The sequence below is a fragment of the Macrobrachium rosenbergii genome, chromosome 53 (genome assembly GCF_040412425.1).
Source record: "Macrobrachium rosenbergii isolate ZJJX-2024 chromosome 53, ASM4041242v1, whole genome shotgun sequence".
In the NCBI taxonomy this organism is placed as follows: Eukaryota; Metazoa; Arthropoda; class Malacostraca; order Decapoda; family Palaemonidae; genus Macrobrachium; species Macrobrachium rosenbergii.
In genome coordinates, this window is record NC_089793.1 from 30,912,824 (window position 1) to 30,931,544 (window position 18,721).

The following is an 18,721-nucleotide window of genomic DNA, read 5'->3' on the forward strand; positions in this document are numbered from 1 at the left end:
CTTTACATTTGATGAGACACTTCAAAATCTATCGTGACTCTTAAAATAACGCGGGTTCGAGTCCCAGGTGAGGTCAGGGCAATTCTGGCTAGTTCCATGAAATCTACTGGGCCTCCATTAGCCAGGACAGTGGATTAAGTACGATGTGTTGAGTAAAATGACGTGGGGCCATAGTGCTAGCAAGTTTTATTCCATATTACTCGTAATACTAGCTGAGAACACGAAAAAAATATACCGCCTGAGTCTGCCACCTTGCGGAGAAAAGGCATGTACAATATATATATGTATATTATATGTATATATATATATATATATATATATATATATATATATATATATATATATATATATATATTATATATGTAGTATATATGTATATACATGCATACATACATACATATGTTCACAAACATTAAGCTACCAATGTCGTTTAATATCCAGCTCGCTTTATCTCGGGAATATTATCGAAGGGGATTTACAACTGATAAACGATTCGGCACCTGGGAGCCGAACTGTTTATCAGTTATAATTCCCTCTTCGATAATAATCCGAGATAAAGCGAACTGATATTAAAACGACACTGGTAGCTTGACGTTTGAGAACATAAACAATTTGGTGTATGCCATGCAAATTAAATATATATATATATATATATATATATATATATATATATATATATATATATATATATATATATATATATATATATATATATATATATATATATATATATGTATATAATATATAAATATATATATATACTGTAAATACTGTATATATATATATATATATATATATATATATATATATATATATATATATATATATATAATGTATCCACATAATATAAATACATATACATACATAATATACAGATGTACATATATAAATAAATGTATATATACAATTACTTACTTCTCCCTTTTGCTGGACGTGTAGCAGTTCGTGACGAACCACGCAGCGAGCTTGGTCTTTCCAGACGTGATGTTTCGATAGTCCTTTTGGGCGACGGGAGTACGAAGACGGTATACGACGTCGTAACTGAAGCGAAAGAGAGAAAATTACAGACTTAATTAAATCTGAAGCGAGAGAGAGAGAGAGAGAGAGAGAGAGAGAGAGAGAGAGAGAGAGAGAGAGAGAGAGAGAGAGACCTGATTAATCTTTCGTGTCATCACTTATCGCTTTCAGTCAGTGACATTTATTCCATTCATTCCATTTATTATTGCGATTTACTGTTAACCGTGCATTATCTTGACTGTTCAGGGTTATTTAATATTTATGTATCTTCTTTTTAACGCTTGTCGGTTCACGTATCCTCAAATCTACAAACTCATCCATTATGCTCTGCGCTATTATACAGAAAAGGGAGATGTTCGCACTACGGTTAAACAAGTGAAGCAGATGTCCACACAGCGGATAACCAAGTGAGGCAGATGTTCGCACAGCGGCTAAACAAATGCCACAAGGAATTATATGAAACCTGTGTCTATTTACAACAAGAGCTCAAAGCTGAAGAGATGATTTTAATCGAGAAGAGAAGTCTACGAACTCGACCATTAAATCAAATGGTTCAATTACACTTATTTCTAATACGTTCTGAATTAGGATGCGCTGGTAAATAAGTCTGAATGGTCGCTTACTTATCTACGAAGCTTCTGCAGGATAGAATGTCTGTATAAAGTAAAGGGGTATCACAGAGCAAAGAACACTATTTCATTAAATTAGGGTGATATGGCATCAGAACATTATATATACATATATATATTCAGAAAGCTACAAACGTCCTTTAATATCAATTCGCTTTACCCTCGGAAATAATATTTTCATATATATGTTACCGAAGGAATTTTTAGTTGATAATAACATCTCGTGAACCGAACCAGCTTGAGGACAGGGAACTCAGGACTACAGGGACGCACGTGCAATCGGCCGATTGGGCATGCGTCCCCTGTAGTCCTGAAGTTCTGTCCTCGTTGGTTCGAGCCCACGAGACGGCGTTCGTACTTATTATCAACTAAAAATTCCCTTCGGTAAATATATAAAAAATATATTATTTTGAGGCAGAGCGAATTGATATTAAAGGACGTTTGTAGTTTTGATTGTATATGAATCACGGTGATGTGATAAAAATATGATATATATATATATATATATATATATATATATATATATATATATATATGTATATATGTGTGTGTGTGTGTGTGTGTGTGTGTATGTATATGTGTATATGTGTATATATGTATATATAATATAAAGGTCCGAATTCTGACGGTTACGGAGCACTTATCATTTTTAATTCCCACTAGATGTAAGTTATTCCCGAGGTATATTGAATTGGATATCAAAAGATATTTGTGGTTTAATATTTGTGAATACAAAAATACAAGTATTTATATATATATATATACTGTATATATATATATATATGTATATATATATATATATATATATATATATATATATATATATATATATATATATATATATATATATATATATAAACTATAAAAACAGTTACGACGAAGAAGGAAAATGCCCATACAAATAAGAAGGAGCTGAAGAGTTACTTTATATCTGTACTGCATCAGCACGTTAAAAGAGGTATATGTGATATTAAGAGAAATACCCTTTTTTTTTGTAATTATGATGAGCGGAATATTCGACTGGGAAGTGTATTCATCCACTTTAGAATATCAATGGGGTAGTGAATAAATGCCTTCTGTTTATTCGTGTTATCTTTATTTTCCCATTTTTAATCCTTCTTCTGCTTGTGTTTGTTCTCATACTACTTTCCTTTCTTCCCACTTTAATTTTCTTTATTTTACCCTTTTACTCTGTCTATTTAACATCTATTTCTAAGTCATTCTTCTGGTATTTATATTACTAAAACATTTTAAAGATTACAAACTATAGTTCTCCTTCTCCCAGATTGTGTTCTGTTACTACTAGGCATCAGGGAAGGGCAGAAATGTGTTGAGTAATTGAACACAATCTTTGTGAACTTATTTAACATTGTTGGTATTGACTGATCAAGTAAAATAGACAGTGAATCAATATAAGCTGAAGGAGGAAACAAGAGTGACTGATCTTCCAGCATTTGAGGTTTACAAAATTTAATTGTATTTCGTTCCATTCTCTCTCTCTCTCTCTCTCTCTCTCTCTCTCTCTCTCTCTCTCTCTCTCTCTCTCCCTTTGCATTTCCTTTTGTACCTTTGTAGTATCTTATTGTTTGCATTTGTTCTACACTGGTGTCTATCTGTCTAATATATATATATATATATATATATATATATATATATATATATATACTGTATATATATACACATATATATGAGTGAGTGTGTGTATATATATATATATGTATATATGATATATATATATATATATATATATATATATATATATATATATATATATATATGACTGTGGAATATTTTCTTTTAAAACAGAATTCCATCAAATATGAGGGAGCCCATAGACGCACCAAAATGTAGACAATAAAGGCTGTATTTCAGAGACTGAACTGTCTCTCTTCTCAGGCAAATAGTGAACCTGAGGAGAGAAACAGTTCGGTTTCTGAAATATAGTATTTATTTTCCACATTTTGGTGTTTCTATGGCTCCCTTATATATATCCGCATCTGCATTTGCTGTGGAGTAAATATTGGAGATGAACTGAACATTCTCATTCGCATACTTTATAACATCCGCAAAATATATAAGTATGACATTAGCATACACATCTGCATCTCTGAATTCTGACATCCGATACATCTCTAAGTACCGCATAGAAGTGTGCATAAAACTTGCACAAAAAACTTCAAATAGCAAAAAAAGTACAAGAAAAAAAAAATCTAATATCACAAAGAATTTCAAATAACAAAAAAAATTCAAATAGCACAAAAAAACTTCAAATACCCCCCAAAAAAAATTTAAATGGCACAAAAAATTCATAGCAAAAAACTTCAAACGGCAAAGAGTACTTAGAATAGCAGAAAAAAAGAACTTCAAATACCACACAAAAGCTTCAAATAGCAAAAAAACTAAGAGAGCAAAAAAAAAAAAAATCAAACAGCACAAACAATTCAAATAGTACAAAAAATTTTAAATAGCAAAAAGAAAAAAATTCAAATTGCACAAAAAAATTTCAAACAGTATTACTGGAAGCTTTTAGATAAACTCACGCGTTAGGGAAATCCGAATCGAGCCTGTATGTGAAGGTCCAGTTGAAAACGTGTCGGTATTTGTCAATGTTACCGTAAAGGTAAGAAGCTGATTCCATCACCCAGAAGACGTACCGGGTGTGGGGGGACCTGGAGAAGAATGAAACATAAATAACAAAAAATGTATCACGTCACGTTTTAGTCTCGAATAGTTAACTTTATCATTATCACTATTATTCAGAAGATGAACCCTATTCATATGGAACAAGCCCAAAGTGGCCAAGCTCATTATTATTTTTATTATTATTATTATTATTATTATTATTATTATTATTATTATTATTATTATTATTATTAATAGATTCACAATTTCGTGAAAAGCAATTTGTGTAATAAAAATCCATAATTATATAGTAAATATATTACCATGTAAAATATGTAAAATAAACCAAAGACTTTCGAAGACTTGAACGTTAGCACTGATGAGGAACACCGCTCAAGTCTTTGGTTTATTTTACATATTTTACATAGCATTATATTTACTATATAATTGTGGATTTTTATTACGCATTATTATTATTATTATTATTATTATTATTATTATTATTATTATTATTATTATTATTATTATTATTATTATTATTATTATTATTATTATTATTCTGAAGATGAACCCTATTCATATGGAACAAGCTTCAAAGAATATGGCGCTCATTAGGAAGTAAGAGAAGATAGAGGAAATACATTACAAAAAAAAAAAATTAATTGATAAAAATGTACTAAAATGCAAGGAGATTAGCATTAAGGTAGCAATGCATTGCATCTTCGCTGGAACTTTTAAAGTTCCAATTGCATGACATCCTCAGGGAGACTGTTCTATTTTGTTAATGAAACTAAAAAATTTATTCATATTTGTCTAATATTTATTTGTTATTTTTGAAGCAAGGGATAATATCCCCATTATGAGGAATTAAACTGCATCATGCTACTTAAACGCTACTGGAACTGATTTGCTTGACTTCTTGACGTGAAAGAAATCAGACCTGATTTAGGAGACTTCCTGATAAAATGAAAACCAGGGACACCTTAGGAGAGTCTTTTATGAAATTAAAACTACGGCCAACTTAGAAGGGTTTTTAATGAAATGAAAACCAGGGCCACCTAAAGAGAGTCTTTAATGAAATGAAAACTAGGGTCACCTTAGCAGGGTCTTTAATGAAATGAAAAGTAGGGCCACCTTAGAAGGGTCTTTAATGAAATGAAAAACATGGCCACCATAAAAGAATCTTTAATGAAAATATAATCAGTGCCCTTTTAGAAGAGTCTTTAATGAAATAAAAACCAGGGCCACCTTAGAAGTGTCTTTAATGAAATTAAAATCAGGGCCACCTCAGAAGGGTTTTTAATGAAATGGAAACCACAGCAAGGGTCTTTAATGAAATGAAAATCAGGGCCACCTTAGAAGGGTTTTTAATGAAATGAAAGTCAGGGCCACTTCAATGAAATGAAAATCAGGGCCACCTTCGAAGGGTCTTTAATGAAATGAAAACTAGGGCCACCTTAGAAGGATTTTAATAAAAAGAAAACCAGGGCCACCTGAGGAGAGTTCTTAATGAAATGAAAAGTTGGGCCACCTTAGCAGAGTCTTTAATGAAATGAAAACCAGGGACACCTGAGGAGTCTTTAATGAAATGAAAACTAGGGCAACTTAGAAGGGTTTTTAATGAAATGAAAACCAGGGCCACCTGAGAAGAGTCTTTAATAAAATGAAAACTAGGGCCACCTTAGCAGGGTCTTTAATGAAAAGAAAAGTAGGGCCACCTTAGAAGGGTTTTTAATGAAATGAAAAGTAGGGCCACCTTGGAAGTGTCTTTAATGAAATGAAAACCAGGGCAACCTTAGAAGTGTCTTTAATGAAATGAAAACCAGGCCCACCTTAGAAGTGTCTTTAATGAAATGAAAATCAGGGCCACCTTAGAAGGGTCTTTAATGAAACGAAAAGCAGAGCCACCTTATAGGGTCTTTAATGAAATGAAAACCATGGCCACCTTAGAAGGGTCTTTACTGAAATGAGAACTATGACCACCTGAGGAGAGACCTTAATGAAATGAAAACCACAGCCACCTTAGGAGGGTCTTTGATGAAATGAAAACCAAGGCCACCTGAAGAGAATCTTTAATTAAATACAAACCAGGGCCATCTTATAAGGGTTTTTAACGAAAAGAAAATCAGGACCACCTGAGGAGAGTCTTTAGTGAAATGAAAATTAGGGCCACCTTAGAAAGGTTTTTAATGAAATGAAAACTAGGACCACCTTTAGAAGTTTTTTACATGAAATGAAAATCAGCGACATCTTAGGAGGAACTTCAATGAAATGAAGGGTCTTTACTGAAATGAGAACTATGACCACCTGAGGAGAGACCTTAATGAAATGAAAACCACAGCCACCTTAGGAGGGTCTTTGATGAAATGAAAACCAGGGCCACCTAAGGAGAGTCTTTAATGAAATGAAAACCATGGCCATCTTGAAAGGGTTTTTAATGAAATAAGAACCAGAGCCACCTTTGAGGGGTTTTTAATGAAATGAAAACCAGGGCCATCTTAGGTGGGTATATAATGAAATGTAAACATGGGCCACCTGAGGAGAGTCTTTAATTAAATTAAAACAAGGGCCAACTTAGAAAGGTTTTAATGAAATGAAAATCAGGGCCACCTTAGGAGGGTCTTTACTGAAATGAAAACCAGGGCCACTTGAGGAGAGTCTTTAATGTAATGCAAACTAGGGCCACCTTAGAAGAGTTTATAATGAAATGAAAACCTGGGCCACCTTAGGACGGTCTTTAATGAAATGAAAACCAGGGCCATCTTAGGAGGGTCTTTAATGAAATGTAAACCAGGACCACCTTAGAAGGGTTGTTAATAAAATAAACACCACGGATACCTTAAAAGGACCTTTAATGAAATGAATACCAGGGCCACCTTAGAAGGGTCTTTAACGAAATGAAAACCAGGAGCATCTCAGAAATCTTTAATGAAATGAAAACCTTAAAAAGGCCTTTAATGAAATGAAAACCAGGGCCACCTTGGAAGTGTTTTTAATGAAATGAAAACCAGGGCCACCTTAAAAGGGTCTTTAATAAAACGAATACCATGGCCACCTTAGGCAGGTCTGTAATGAAATGAAAACCAGGGCCACCTGAGAAGAATCTTTAATGAAATGAAACCCAGGGCCACCTTAGAAGCATTTTTAATGAAATGAAAACCTCGGCTACCATAGGAGGTTCTTTAATGAAATGAAAACCACAGCCATCTTAGGAGGGTCTTAAACGAAATGAATACCAGGTACACATTAGAAGGGTCTGTAATGAAATGAAAAGCAGGACCACCTATGGAGGGTCTTTAAGAAACCAAAACCAGAGCCCCCTTCGGAGAGTCTTTAATGAAATGAAAACCAGGGCCACCTTATAGTCTTTAATTAAATTAAAACCAGGGACACCTTAGAAGGGTCTTTACTGAAATGAAAACCAAGGCCACCCTAGAGGGGTTTATAATGAAATGAAAACCTGGGCCACCTTAGAAGGGTCTTTAATAAAATGAAAACCAGGCCCACATTAGGAGAATCTTTAACGAAATGAAAACCAAGGACACCTTAGAAGGTTCTTTATTGAAATGAAAAGCAGGGCCACCTTAGGAGGGTCTTTAATGAAATGAAATCCAAGGCCACCTTAGGAGGATCTATAATGAATTGAAAACCAAGACCACCTGAGGAGAGTCTTTAATGAAATGAAAACCCGGGCCACCTTAAAAAGGTTTTAATGAAGTGAAAACCAAGCCCACCTTAGGAGGGTCTTTAATGAAATGAAAACCAGAGCCACAATAGGAGCGTCTTTAACAAAATGAAAACCAATGCCACCTTAGAATGGTCTTTAATGAAGTGAAAACCAAGGCCACCCTAGAAAGGTCTTTAATGAAATGAAAACCAGGGCCACGTTTTAGTGTCTTTAATTAAATGAAAACCAGTTCCACCTTAGAATGGTCTTTAATGAAGTGAAAATCAAGGCCTCCTTAGAAAGGTTTTTAATGAGATGAAACAAGGGCCACCTTAGCAAGGTCTTTAATTAAATGAAAACCAGGGCCACCTTGGAAAGGTCTTTATTAAATGAAAACCAGGGACACCCTTGAAGGGTCTTTAATGAAATGAAATCCGGGGCTACCTTTGAATGGTCTTTAATGAAGTGAAAACCAAGGCCTCCTTAGAAAGGTTTTTAATGAAATGAAACAAGGGCCACCTTAGCAAGGTCTTTAATTAAATGAAAACCAGGGCCACCTTGGAAAGGTCTTTATCAAATGAAAACCAGGGACACCCTTGAAGGGTCTTTAATGAAATGAAATCCGGGGCTACCTTTGAATGGTCTTTAATGAAGTGAAAACCAATGCCTCCTTGGAAAGGTCTTTAATGAAATGAAAACCAGTGCCACCTTATATTGTCTTTAACGAAATGAAAACCAGTGTGCCTTTAGAAGAGTCCCTACCGAAACGACAACCAGGGCTAAATTAGAAGTGTCCCCAGTGAAACGAAAACTAGTATGGTTTAGAAAAGTGTTAAATGAAACGAAGACAGGACAACTTTCGAAATGTCCCTAATGAAATGAAAGCAAGGGTCACTTTATGTCAGAAAACTAATGGTCACTTAAAAATGCATCACTCACCTCACAGAGGGCAACGATCGGTCGTTCGCCCTAAAATGCCACAGGACAGCGTCCAGTTCTTCAGGCTTGAACCTGTTACGATCACCTGTTGTGAAACAGGTGTTCACGGGACATCTAGCTAGAATAAAGGGCTCTCGACCGTAACCCAGGCCAAAGTCTTTACTACCATAGGCCTGAAATCCAACAATCTTTCTGTTAATACGTGATTTACGTTCTTCATCAAACCAGGACCCAATGGTCGACAAGTCTAAAGATGAAATATGCTTCATCCGGGTCGCCATGACAGCTACAACGAAAAATTGACCCTTTACCCACCTTGACGTAATTCACTGGTTTCAACTAACAAATGACTGGCTTGACGTAATGAACTCTAATCTTAAACATGCTGATATACTTAGGATTAGATATACCTCTGAAGAATGCATTTGGAGTGAATATCGATTAAAAGAGACTCCCTGTGAGGTGGTAAAACTGATGACTCGAATGTTAGATTTCCAAAGAGAAAGGTCTTATGATGCAAACTGACTGTAAGCTTTTTCAGAAAGAAAAAACATATGCAACTTGGATCATATATTGCCAGTGATTAAATCAAGCCTGCCTTAGAAAATCAGCTTGGGTGTCTTAGGCGAATAGCTGGGCACTTTACTAAACATCTCATGAAAACTCCTACAATGACTTACTATAAAGTCCCATTACTTCATATATATACATATATATATATGTGTATATAGTGTGTTTGTGTATGTATATATATATATATTATATATATATATATATATATATATATATATATATATATATATATATATATATATATATATATATATATATATATATATATATAGGCAACAACAAGCGGCAAATGCATCATCAGGAGATCCATAAGGTTCTTTATGAAGAAACGTTTCGTGCAATACTTTGCACATCATCAGTCTGCAATAAATTATAAACAGCAGTTCAAACTAAAGTTAAAATAACAATTATTCTACTGACAGTAAAAAAAAATTTTATAACAAAGTTAACATAAAATCTGCAAATTTTATAAAAAAAAAAAAAAAAAAACCATAATAAAATTCACCAAGCTTGTTAAGAAAATTAAACAACCTTTCAATACAACGCACAAGGGAAGACTGGCCTGAAGAAACATCAATGCCCAGACAACACCTTAAGCGAGAGAGAGAGAGAGAAACCGCAGAAGTGTTACTATTCAAATTACGGGACAGGTGCTTTATATATAATGACTCAAGGGTAGTTAAAAAGGCAGTTTGAGATGTAGCACTGAGAATCGAAAAATGTGTTTTTTCAACATGAATTTTACATTTAGTAGCATGTGTTCTACTGCTTGAAAGTTCTGGGTTGGATACACGGGAACCTGTACGATAACTGAGTCCTAAGTGGCTGTAATAGAGTAATTGTTATTTTAAGTTTAGTTTGAACTGCTGTTTATAATTCATTGCAGACTGATTCTGTACAAAAGATTGCACGAAACGTTTCTTAATAAAGAACCTTGAAGACTTCTTGTCTTATGGATCTCCTGATGATATATATATATATATATATATATATATATATATATATATATATATATATATATTATACTGTATATGTATATAATTCTTACTAAAGCAGGAAAATTTCACGTCAAAGAATTTATACGATAAATAAACGATCGACTTTATGCGCATAATCTCACTGTACTTAGAAGTAAATAAACAACCACACATGACCAATTTTTCGTGCAAAGGAGACCCTTACATCCCATACACTAATACCAAATAAAAGTCCTAACTTACATCATTCCAGAAGAGTATTTTCTTGAGGGAAGTATTAATCACATCCTCGCTGCCGGGCCCGCGAGGTTTTTCCTTGAACAGATACGTAGGAGTTATGTTTACCTGAGCAGCGAACTTGGCCTGGAAGGGTAACTGAGAATCGCCCGGTCCCCTGATGGGTACCTTCTTGCTTTCCGTCGCTCCTGACTCTTCTTCTTCTTCTTCTTCTTCCTTGCCTGGACCGGGCGGTGCCGTTTTCGGCTTCTCGTAATCCTTAGTGGGCCCTGGAACCGTTGCCGGAACGATTACGTTTGGAAAGGCGCTTATGGCGCTGGAATGCCCGATTTCAGGACCTCCTTTCGTTTTTGACGAAATTTTGCTTGCGTCTCTAGAAGAAAAAATGGAGTAAAGAATATAAGAACAAAATAAAAAAAAGAAAAAAAAAGTGTAATGAATAAAAGAACAAAATCAAACGGATCTGGAACGTGGTATCATTACAACTTACGATAACTGGAATTCTCAATTACCTGGGAACGGCCACTGTATTAGAAAATTTCAGAAGTTCCGAGATTTTGTCCGTTCTTCCTAAGTAATACAGCAAGAATCCGAAAGACAAGAGGCATAGGGGAATCCATGTTCTCTGTTGTGATGAAACAAAAAATATGTAATCTTCTCTTTCGCAATGTTTCACAAAATATGATGAGAAAATAATAGAATTAAAGAACTATTGCAAAACGCTATATGTAACAGCTTAAAGCAGTTATAGCAATAAACTGTTGTTCAAGATTAAAAAAAAAAGACTTACAGGAGAACAAATTAAAATGCCTATTGCAATAGACTACCGAAGAATTTAAGTTGAAATTAAACCCAGTTGAGCAGAACAATACGTCTAGGAAAATAAAATTACAGTATAATCTCTATGCATCAGTTATTCTTCTGCTCATAAAATTATAAAATGAAAGTTGCAAGAACAAACACATCCCACATTCTCCAGAGGCAAACATTCATCGACCTTTACAGTATGCAGTTGTAATTGTAATGGACTCATGTTTAAATTTGCCTTCAAAATTTATTACTGTTATGAAAGGAGGACTATATGCAACTAGCAATTAAACCTCGCAGGAAGTAAAGGATAATAAGTTACCTGTTCGAAAAGTCACCCCCCGCCCCCAGGGTGCTTTAGCAAAATCAGTTTTCAGTAAAGGTGGCACGAAATCAAAACGAAGCTCTCTCCTTGCAGTTCTAAGCCAAGCACTCAATAGCGTGACAATATACTGTATACAAGAGACACATTTACTAGATCAGGAAAGAAAATGAACTTCTGAAACTTGCCATCTGTTAGAGACAACGCATTCTTTTATGTCATTCACTCAGATCCTTGCAGATATTTCTTGGCGACTTCATGTTCCAGCTCCTGGGAATTCAGGTTGAAGAATAAATGGCTATTCAAAGCACTTTGCTTACCAAATAAGAACTTCTCTTCTCTCTTGGGAATAAAAGAGCGCTGAACCGAGGTCTCAGAAAGATGGAAGGTCCGGGATGACTGTGACGTCACAACTTGAGCCCACACCGTAAGCAATGATGTTCGAAGGAGTTTTTAATTCTTTTATTTATTCTGTTACTTTTTGGGCCTCGGTATGACTCACTGTCGTTTCCCCGAGTTGCTTTATCCCCGTAGTGGGATTGCCTCCGTAGGGTGTCAAAATTCCAACCTTTCTCCAACCTGGTTGCGACACATCACAATCAACTATCTATCAGGTACATAATTCACAGGTTAGGTCAACAGCGTCCCAGTTGGCTTCAACAGAACATGCTAGATTTAAGAACACCTCACTCGGGAATGGAACCTGGGGGCTGACTTTGGTGAGGCGAAATTCCCAACGTTTGGTAAATAAATTCAGTTTAGTACAAGCGCCATATAACCAGTTTTGGCAAACCCTGTTAGCTTCTTCCTTATGTACGAGTATACTAAGTACATCAAGTTGTTATTTTGGATTAAGTTGGCTTTATGCCAGCAACGGCCCTTCATTTGAAGTGGAGACTGTAAGATATAAAAGGATAATTCCATGGTTGAAATTATATGTACGATATAAAAGACACAACGACGGTACATTACCCTACAGTGAAGCCATATAAAGGGCCCATTAACCTTACAGTCTGGCATACAGCTCCCCAATCACTCTTACACACACACACACACACACGCGCGCGCGCACTATTTAACCTTTTGCTCGTTATCAGCCTCTCTTTCTACACTTCACACTCTCAGGTAGTTGTCGCATAATTGTCTCTTCACACATGCATGTTATGCTTATGTGATGTGAAACCATACACAGTTTCTTTACTGGTCACCGACATACATAATTGTACTCACAGAACTGCCGTGAGAATACATTTACAGTAGACTAATACGGTAGCAAAGTTTCGCTAAAAGAATAATCGGTGCTCATTCAGAAAGCGAGTTCATAAATCCTCTGAGTGGGATTTAAAATGAATGCCCTATTCATCAGCCCGTCATTAAACTTGTTCGCACGATACCTTCGCCGTTCGTTAGTACGTACGAGCCTCGTATCAGAAAGGCAGAAGACAGACAAAGAACGCAAAAGGTAAAACCATCCCTCATGAGAGTGCCACGTCTATTTTGGAGTGAAAACAAAGCAAGATATCCACCGGTATTATTCATCACGCAATTGTCCTGGATACTCAGGGGACATATTTTATCAATGTGACCCGCCCACAAATCGGCTTTTGTGCTTTTCGACAATTCATTACTCATCTATTCGTGAGGCACACTTAACTAAGTGGTGTTGGTTAGAGCTACGGAAGGAAGCCAAGAGTGTGGGATATAAATAGCTGTGCTATCGATTCGCTGCATACCAAGATACTCACATGCTTTTTCCATGTACCAGGGTAAATAACTATAGCCAATCGTTCACAATGGGGTCTGTGATAGCAAAAATAAGAAAAAGATTGTTTCTTCTATTGTGAGAAACACTGTTCAAGAATAAAACCATGGAGAAGGATGAATATCATATTTCGAGAGGTGTATGTATGTATGTGTGTATATATGTATATATATATATATATATATATATATATATATATATATATATATATATATATATATATATATATATACTAAGCAAAACTCGGACCAGGTCTGCATACTTACATATAGACCAGTGGTAAGAGAAGTTGAGGCTGGGGATGGGTATTTCACTGTATGTATATGTGTGTATATGTATGTATATATATACATATATATCGTATATATATATATATGTATATATATACATATTTATTTATTTATATATATATTATATTTCTCCAACGACAAGTGCTCCAGCGAAATAAGTGACACAATATTCATGGCCACATTCACAGTTTAACTGCTGAATCATGGAAGAAAAGTGACCATAATGCCCCTTCTTTTCCAAAATCTACTTCATACCATCTATGCTTCTCAAGAGTGATTTTAAGGTCTTCATGTTCTCCTCTCTCCTAATGCTTCTGAACCATTGCGATTTTCGTGAACCATAACATCCTCCATTCTTTCCACATATCAAACCACTCTTATCGAACCTTTCACCTACGTTAATCTTTTTATCACTTGCGCTTATCTACACATATCTTACCCTATCAGTTCTTACACTATCTATACCATGTGAACAGTTCATGTCAAAGCTTCAACCTTTTATTTTCCATTGCATTCAATATCTACATTCATTTCCATAAAGGCTCAACAATCCCTTCATACGTAAGGTACTGTAAGGAAAGGATGGAAGACACACTGGTCAAGAAACATACAGATAGCATACAAAAGTATGTGCATGATGGTTTATCATTGTACCGAGTTTGACTGAGAGCTCTTCAGCATTTTAGCTGACAGGAAGGGCTAAATGCGACTGACAAACTGGAGGACATGCTGACAGAAAGCTAAATGGGAGGTATCACTTTCTGCAAATTTATGCAAGATAGTCTCCCTTTGTACTGAGCTGGCTCAAATATCTTTAACTATGTAAGAGGAGTTGCGATGAAAAGGTAAGTGTTAAAGATACTGCCTGAATGACAGAGTGAAAGACAAATAAACGATCTCCCGTCATGTACATCAGTTTAAAAGGGTCTACCTTTGCGCAAAGTTTGACTGAAATCCTTTAAACCGTGTATAATGGCCTACCGTTACCCAAAGTTTAACCAGTGAAATCCCTTCAACCTTGCCGAAAGAGTTGCAATGACTTGGTAAAAGTGAAAGACATATTGACAGACGGTTTCCCGTCATCCATATCTTTACAAGATGGTCTACCTTTATACCAAATCTGACTGGAACCCTTTCGACTGTGTCAGAAGAAGTGCTATGACAAGGAAAAGATGAGACACCCAGACAAACAAATGGAAGTAAAACTGAAGTTCCTAAACTTTGCTGGTAACCCCACCTGCTCCACAAAAGCAAACAGAAGTCAATTACTTAGCCAGCGACCCTAAAATATAACAAGTAAGGATACTCCAGTAAATAAAAAATGTCAACCATTCTCGCAATGTAAACGATCTTCCCCACTCCCCCCAAAAAAAGTCGCACGAACATACTTTCTTTCACTATGCTGAATAAACGAGACAGTGCCAGTTATGTCCAAAGAAGGATTTCATGAAAGAAGAGTATCAGTTTTTTAATAATTTTTTTAAGTTAATGACCTTTCTGGATTAGTCTATGCGAATGTTTGCTCGCAATGAGTTAATTAAGTCGAAATGTTTACAAGTTTCGTTTGTTGATGATGCCTCTCGATGCCACGCTATTTTCGTCGCCTTAACATTCCTTTCTTGTTTAGCAACTCGAGTCTTTTTGCAACTATGTTAGTTTGTTGACGTCTATCGCCTCCATTTCTTCAGTTTAAAAGCACTAAATCAACTTACTCTCTAAGGGCAAAAACAGAAGCTGGATGTCAGAATATTTTTCAGCATAAGTGCAGAGTAAGAGAGGCATATCCTGGGAGGAATGCTTATGTTTACATATATTACCTGCATAACTCTAAACAATACATCTTTCTTGGGACCTTGCAGAACTAGGCAATCTTTGTAGGTCTATGGAGAAATTCTGAATACCACTGTTAAAAGCCGTTATAAATCCAGTTTCACATAAGTAGGTTATCCTGTCGTTTTCTAAATTGGTGGCGTGATGGCAAATCAGTTGCTTCTGCTGTTTTGCTCTTTTGAACATTATATTGCTATAAAATACCGCTTGAAAATACTGACAGCAAACAAGTGTAACAACATAAAACCTAGCTTCATGCTGACCAGTACAAGAAAAAACTAGCAAAACATTAACCTGATCAGCGTGAGTTCAGTGCAATGTCGCGTTACACACGGCAGAAAAAATGTATGAATGCGCGAAGAATTTCATATAATAGAGATTTTTACGTAAGTTAGTCCGCAGGATCACTGATTCACACTTATAGACTCACAAGATCTTGCTGTTAAACCTCTCTAACTATTACTCCTTAGTACAACTGTGGGGCTTTCTCCCAGTTTCACCTTTAGATCCTTGTACTTCATCTACTTTATTTCCTGGTACTTTTTTTCCAGCTGCCCAGCCACTCGAAATCCCTCTTTTCACTGACCTTCAGTGCTGAATGGCCGTAATTGCCCCAGTGTTTGACTTGACAGCCTAATTCTCATAAAATCAAATCAAATGAAATCTAGACTCGCAAGCAGCTCCAACGTATTTATTTCTCAAGTAAAAGGTGACAGCTGGAGCAAGGTAAAGCTAAATTTAGTGAGACAAATAATTTAGAAGCGACCTAAGGGGGGCACTGATGCAAGTCAGAGAAAGGAAAGGACTGAAGCAGAGGTCGTCCACAGTGCCATCTATGGGATGCCCAGAAAGACACCACACTCCAGGGGATGCTTCTCCCTTACTGAGGTCTGATTTACTCAACCCTCGATATAATACTTGTCATCGACCATACGAAGCCGAGTCCGGATTCCTACTTTGACCCATTCTGTTGATATCGCCTAGCTCTAAGGTTTCATCTGCTTAAAGGGATTTCTACTGACTATGACTTCTCTTCTACACAATTTCATGCGCAGTCAAACAGCGTATGCGTGTGCGCATGTGTGTACACTTATATCTATTTATACATATCAAGGCGCAATAAATATATATATATATATATATATATATATATATATATATATATATATATATACACACAGTATATATATATATATATAATATATATATATATATATATATATATATATATATATATATATATAAAATGAACATTACGTGTATGCATACGCGAATATATGACACGACTTCACTTACTGGCTTTCATGTATGCACCTTCCCGATAAAAGCGATTTTTTTTTTTTCTGAATTCACCAAAAGGACCGGTCCGGAAAAGACTCTCTTAGTCACGAGAGATCTGCTGACGAACAGTAATCGAACAATGGCAGAGAAAATTATCTGAAACAGGTAAAATTAGTAACGCTATCTCTGGTCAATACAGGAAGTCCTAAAACTACACCTGCTAGCTCTCTAGCAGAATCTAATCATACAGTTTTCTTCAGCGATATGAAAAACAGAGATTACATTCAGAATTGTCAGGGGACCTTAACTATCAAGAAGCGTCACCGTACAAATTCAATGGCAAGTTGTCTTACAACCTTGTCATGTAAATAAGGGTAATGTTTTGCTGTTCGGTATTATTATTATTATTATTATTATTATTATTATTATTATTATTATTATATGACAATGCATTATATGACAATGCAAAAAAAGAACAAGCTGAGTAGCAGGAGAAAAGATTAGAAGTAACTAAATATATATGTATACACACACATATATACTGTATATACATATATATATATATATGTATATGTATATATATATATATATATATATATATATATATATATATATATATATATATATATATATATATATATATATATAATATTCACATACATATATAGCCTATACATATTAATTTCTGACTGTCATTGGTGACAAACCCAAGTCTTTCAATTCAAAGGCAAGGGTGCTACCAACTGAACCACAGAAGTCATAAACGGTTTTTTTTTTTTTACCTGGATAGGCTAACTGCCTAGCATACCAGCGAGTTTTACCCAACTTCCCGACCCAGCAGTGACCCAGTTGGTAGCATTTCATCCGAATTATCACTTCTGAGTAAATATGATAGATGTAATCAACACACAACCACGCGTAGAACGGAGACCTGGGTTCCATTCCGATGTGAGTCATAAATCTATTTCTGTTCCACACGTGATTGTGTGTTGATTACAACTAACACACCTACATACATACATACATACATACATACATACATATATATAAATTACAGTATATAATATATATATATATATATATATATATATATATTTTTTTTATAAATATTATTGCTGTTCGCCCTCGTAACATTTGATTGTAAATAATATCAGCCTGACCAAGACCGGAAAAGCTATTGTCCGCATTAGGAGCGTCTTCAGTTCAAACTTTAACATCCGTTGGAAAAGGAATAGGTAGCATTTAGGCATTTAACCCCATAGGAGAAATTTCATATTCAACTTTAAGAATAGGTGGTCCTAAAGTCCTTTTTTCCTTTCTACCTGTCTCTCATCGAATGTTTTTAACAGAGCATAGACGCCTAAGGCATGACTGTAAGCCTGTTTTGACCCAGCGCTGGTCAGACAAGAGTGAGAGAGAAACTAGCCGCTGTCTCGGGCAGACGTCTGGAAGGTGGCCCTGTCCCTTTCTTTTTTTCTATTATGCTATTAGTGAAGTGAAGAAGCAATTGCGAAGCCCTCTCGGCGGTGTTGGTGCGCACAACGTTCGTCTAAAGGTAAAGTCGCTTTTTGTTCAAAACTTCGCCCATTCTTTTATCTTTTTCTGTATTTCGCATTTCTTTTGTTTCTCCTTCATCCCCACTTACTGTATATGTGTTTGAAGTCTAGATTAAGCCTAATTATTATATTGTTAGCTTCAACCCCGTTATTCCAGTAAAATACCTAGGATTTAGGTAAGCAAAATAAGGTTAAATCTCGATGCTTTTTAT

General features: G+C 35.4%; 1 protein-coding gene across 3 annotated transcripts in view; it reads right to left on the reverse strand.

Moving 5' to 3' along the window:
* LOC136834386 (alpha-(1,3)-fucosyltransferase C-like) overlaps positions 1-18,721 on the reverse strand; it is a 60,326-nt gene that overhangs the window by 18,701 nt on the left and 22,904 nt on the right. For 2 of the 3 annotated variants that reach the window (XM_067096948.1, XM_067096947.1), the window contains exons 2-6: positions 11,174-11,286; positions 10,668-11,034; positions 8,875-9,047; positions 4,187-4,315; positions 916-1,041 (exon numbers count right to left, since the gene is read on the reverse strand). In XM_067096948.1, coding sequence (XP_066953049.1) covers positions 916-1,041; positions 4,187-4,315; positions 8,875-9,047; positions 10,668-11,034; positions 11,174-11,286 — 908 coding nt within the window. The remainder of the gene's footprint in view (positions 1-915; positions 1,042-4,186; positions 4,316-8,874; positions 9,048-10,667; positions 11,035-11,173; positions 11,287-18,721) is intronic. The other variant, XM_067096946.1, reaches the window with a different exon arrangement.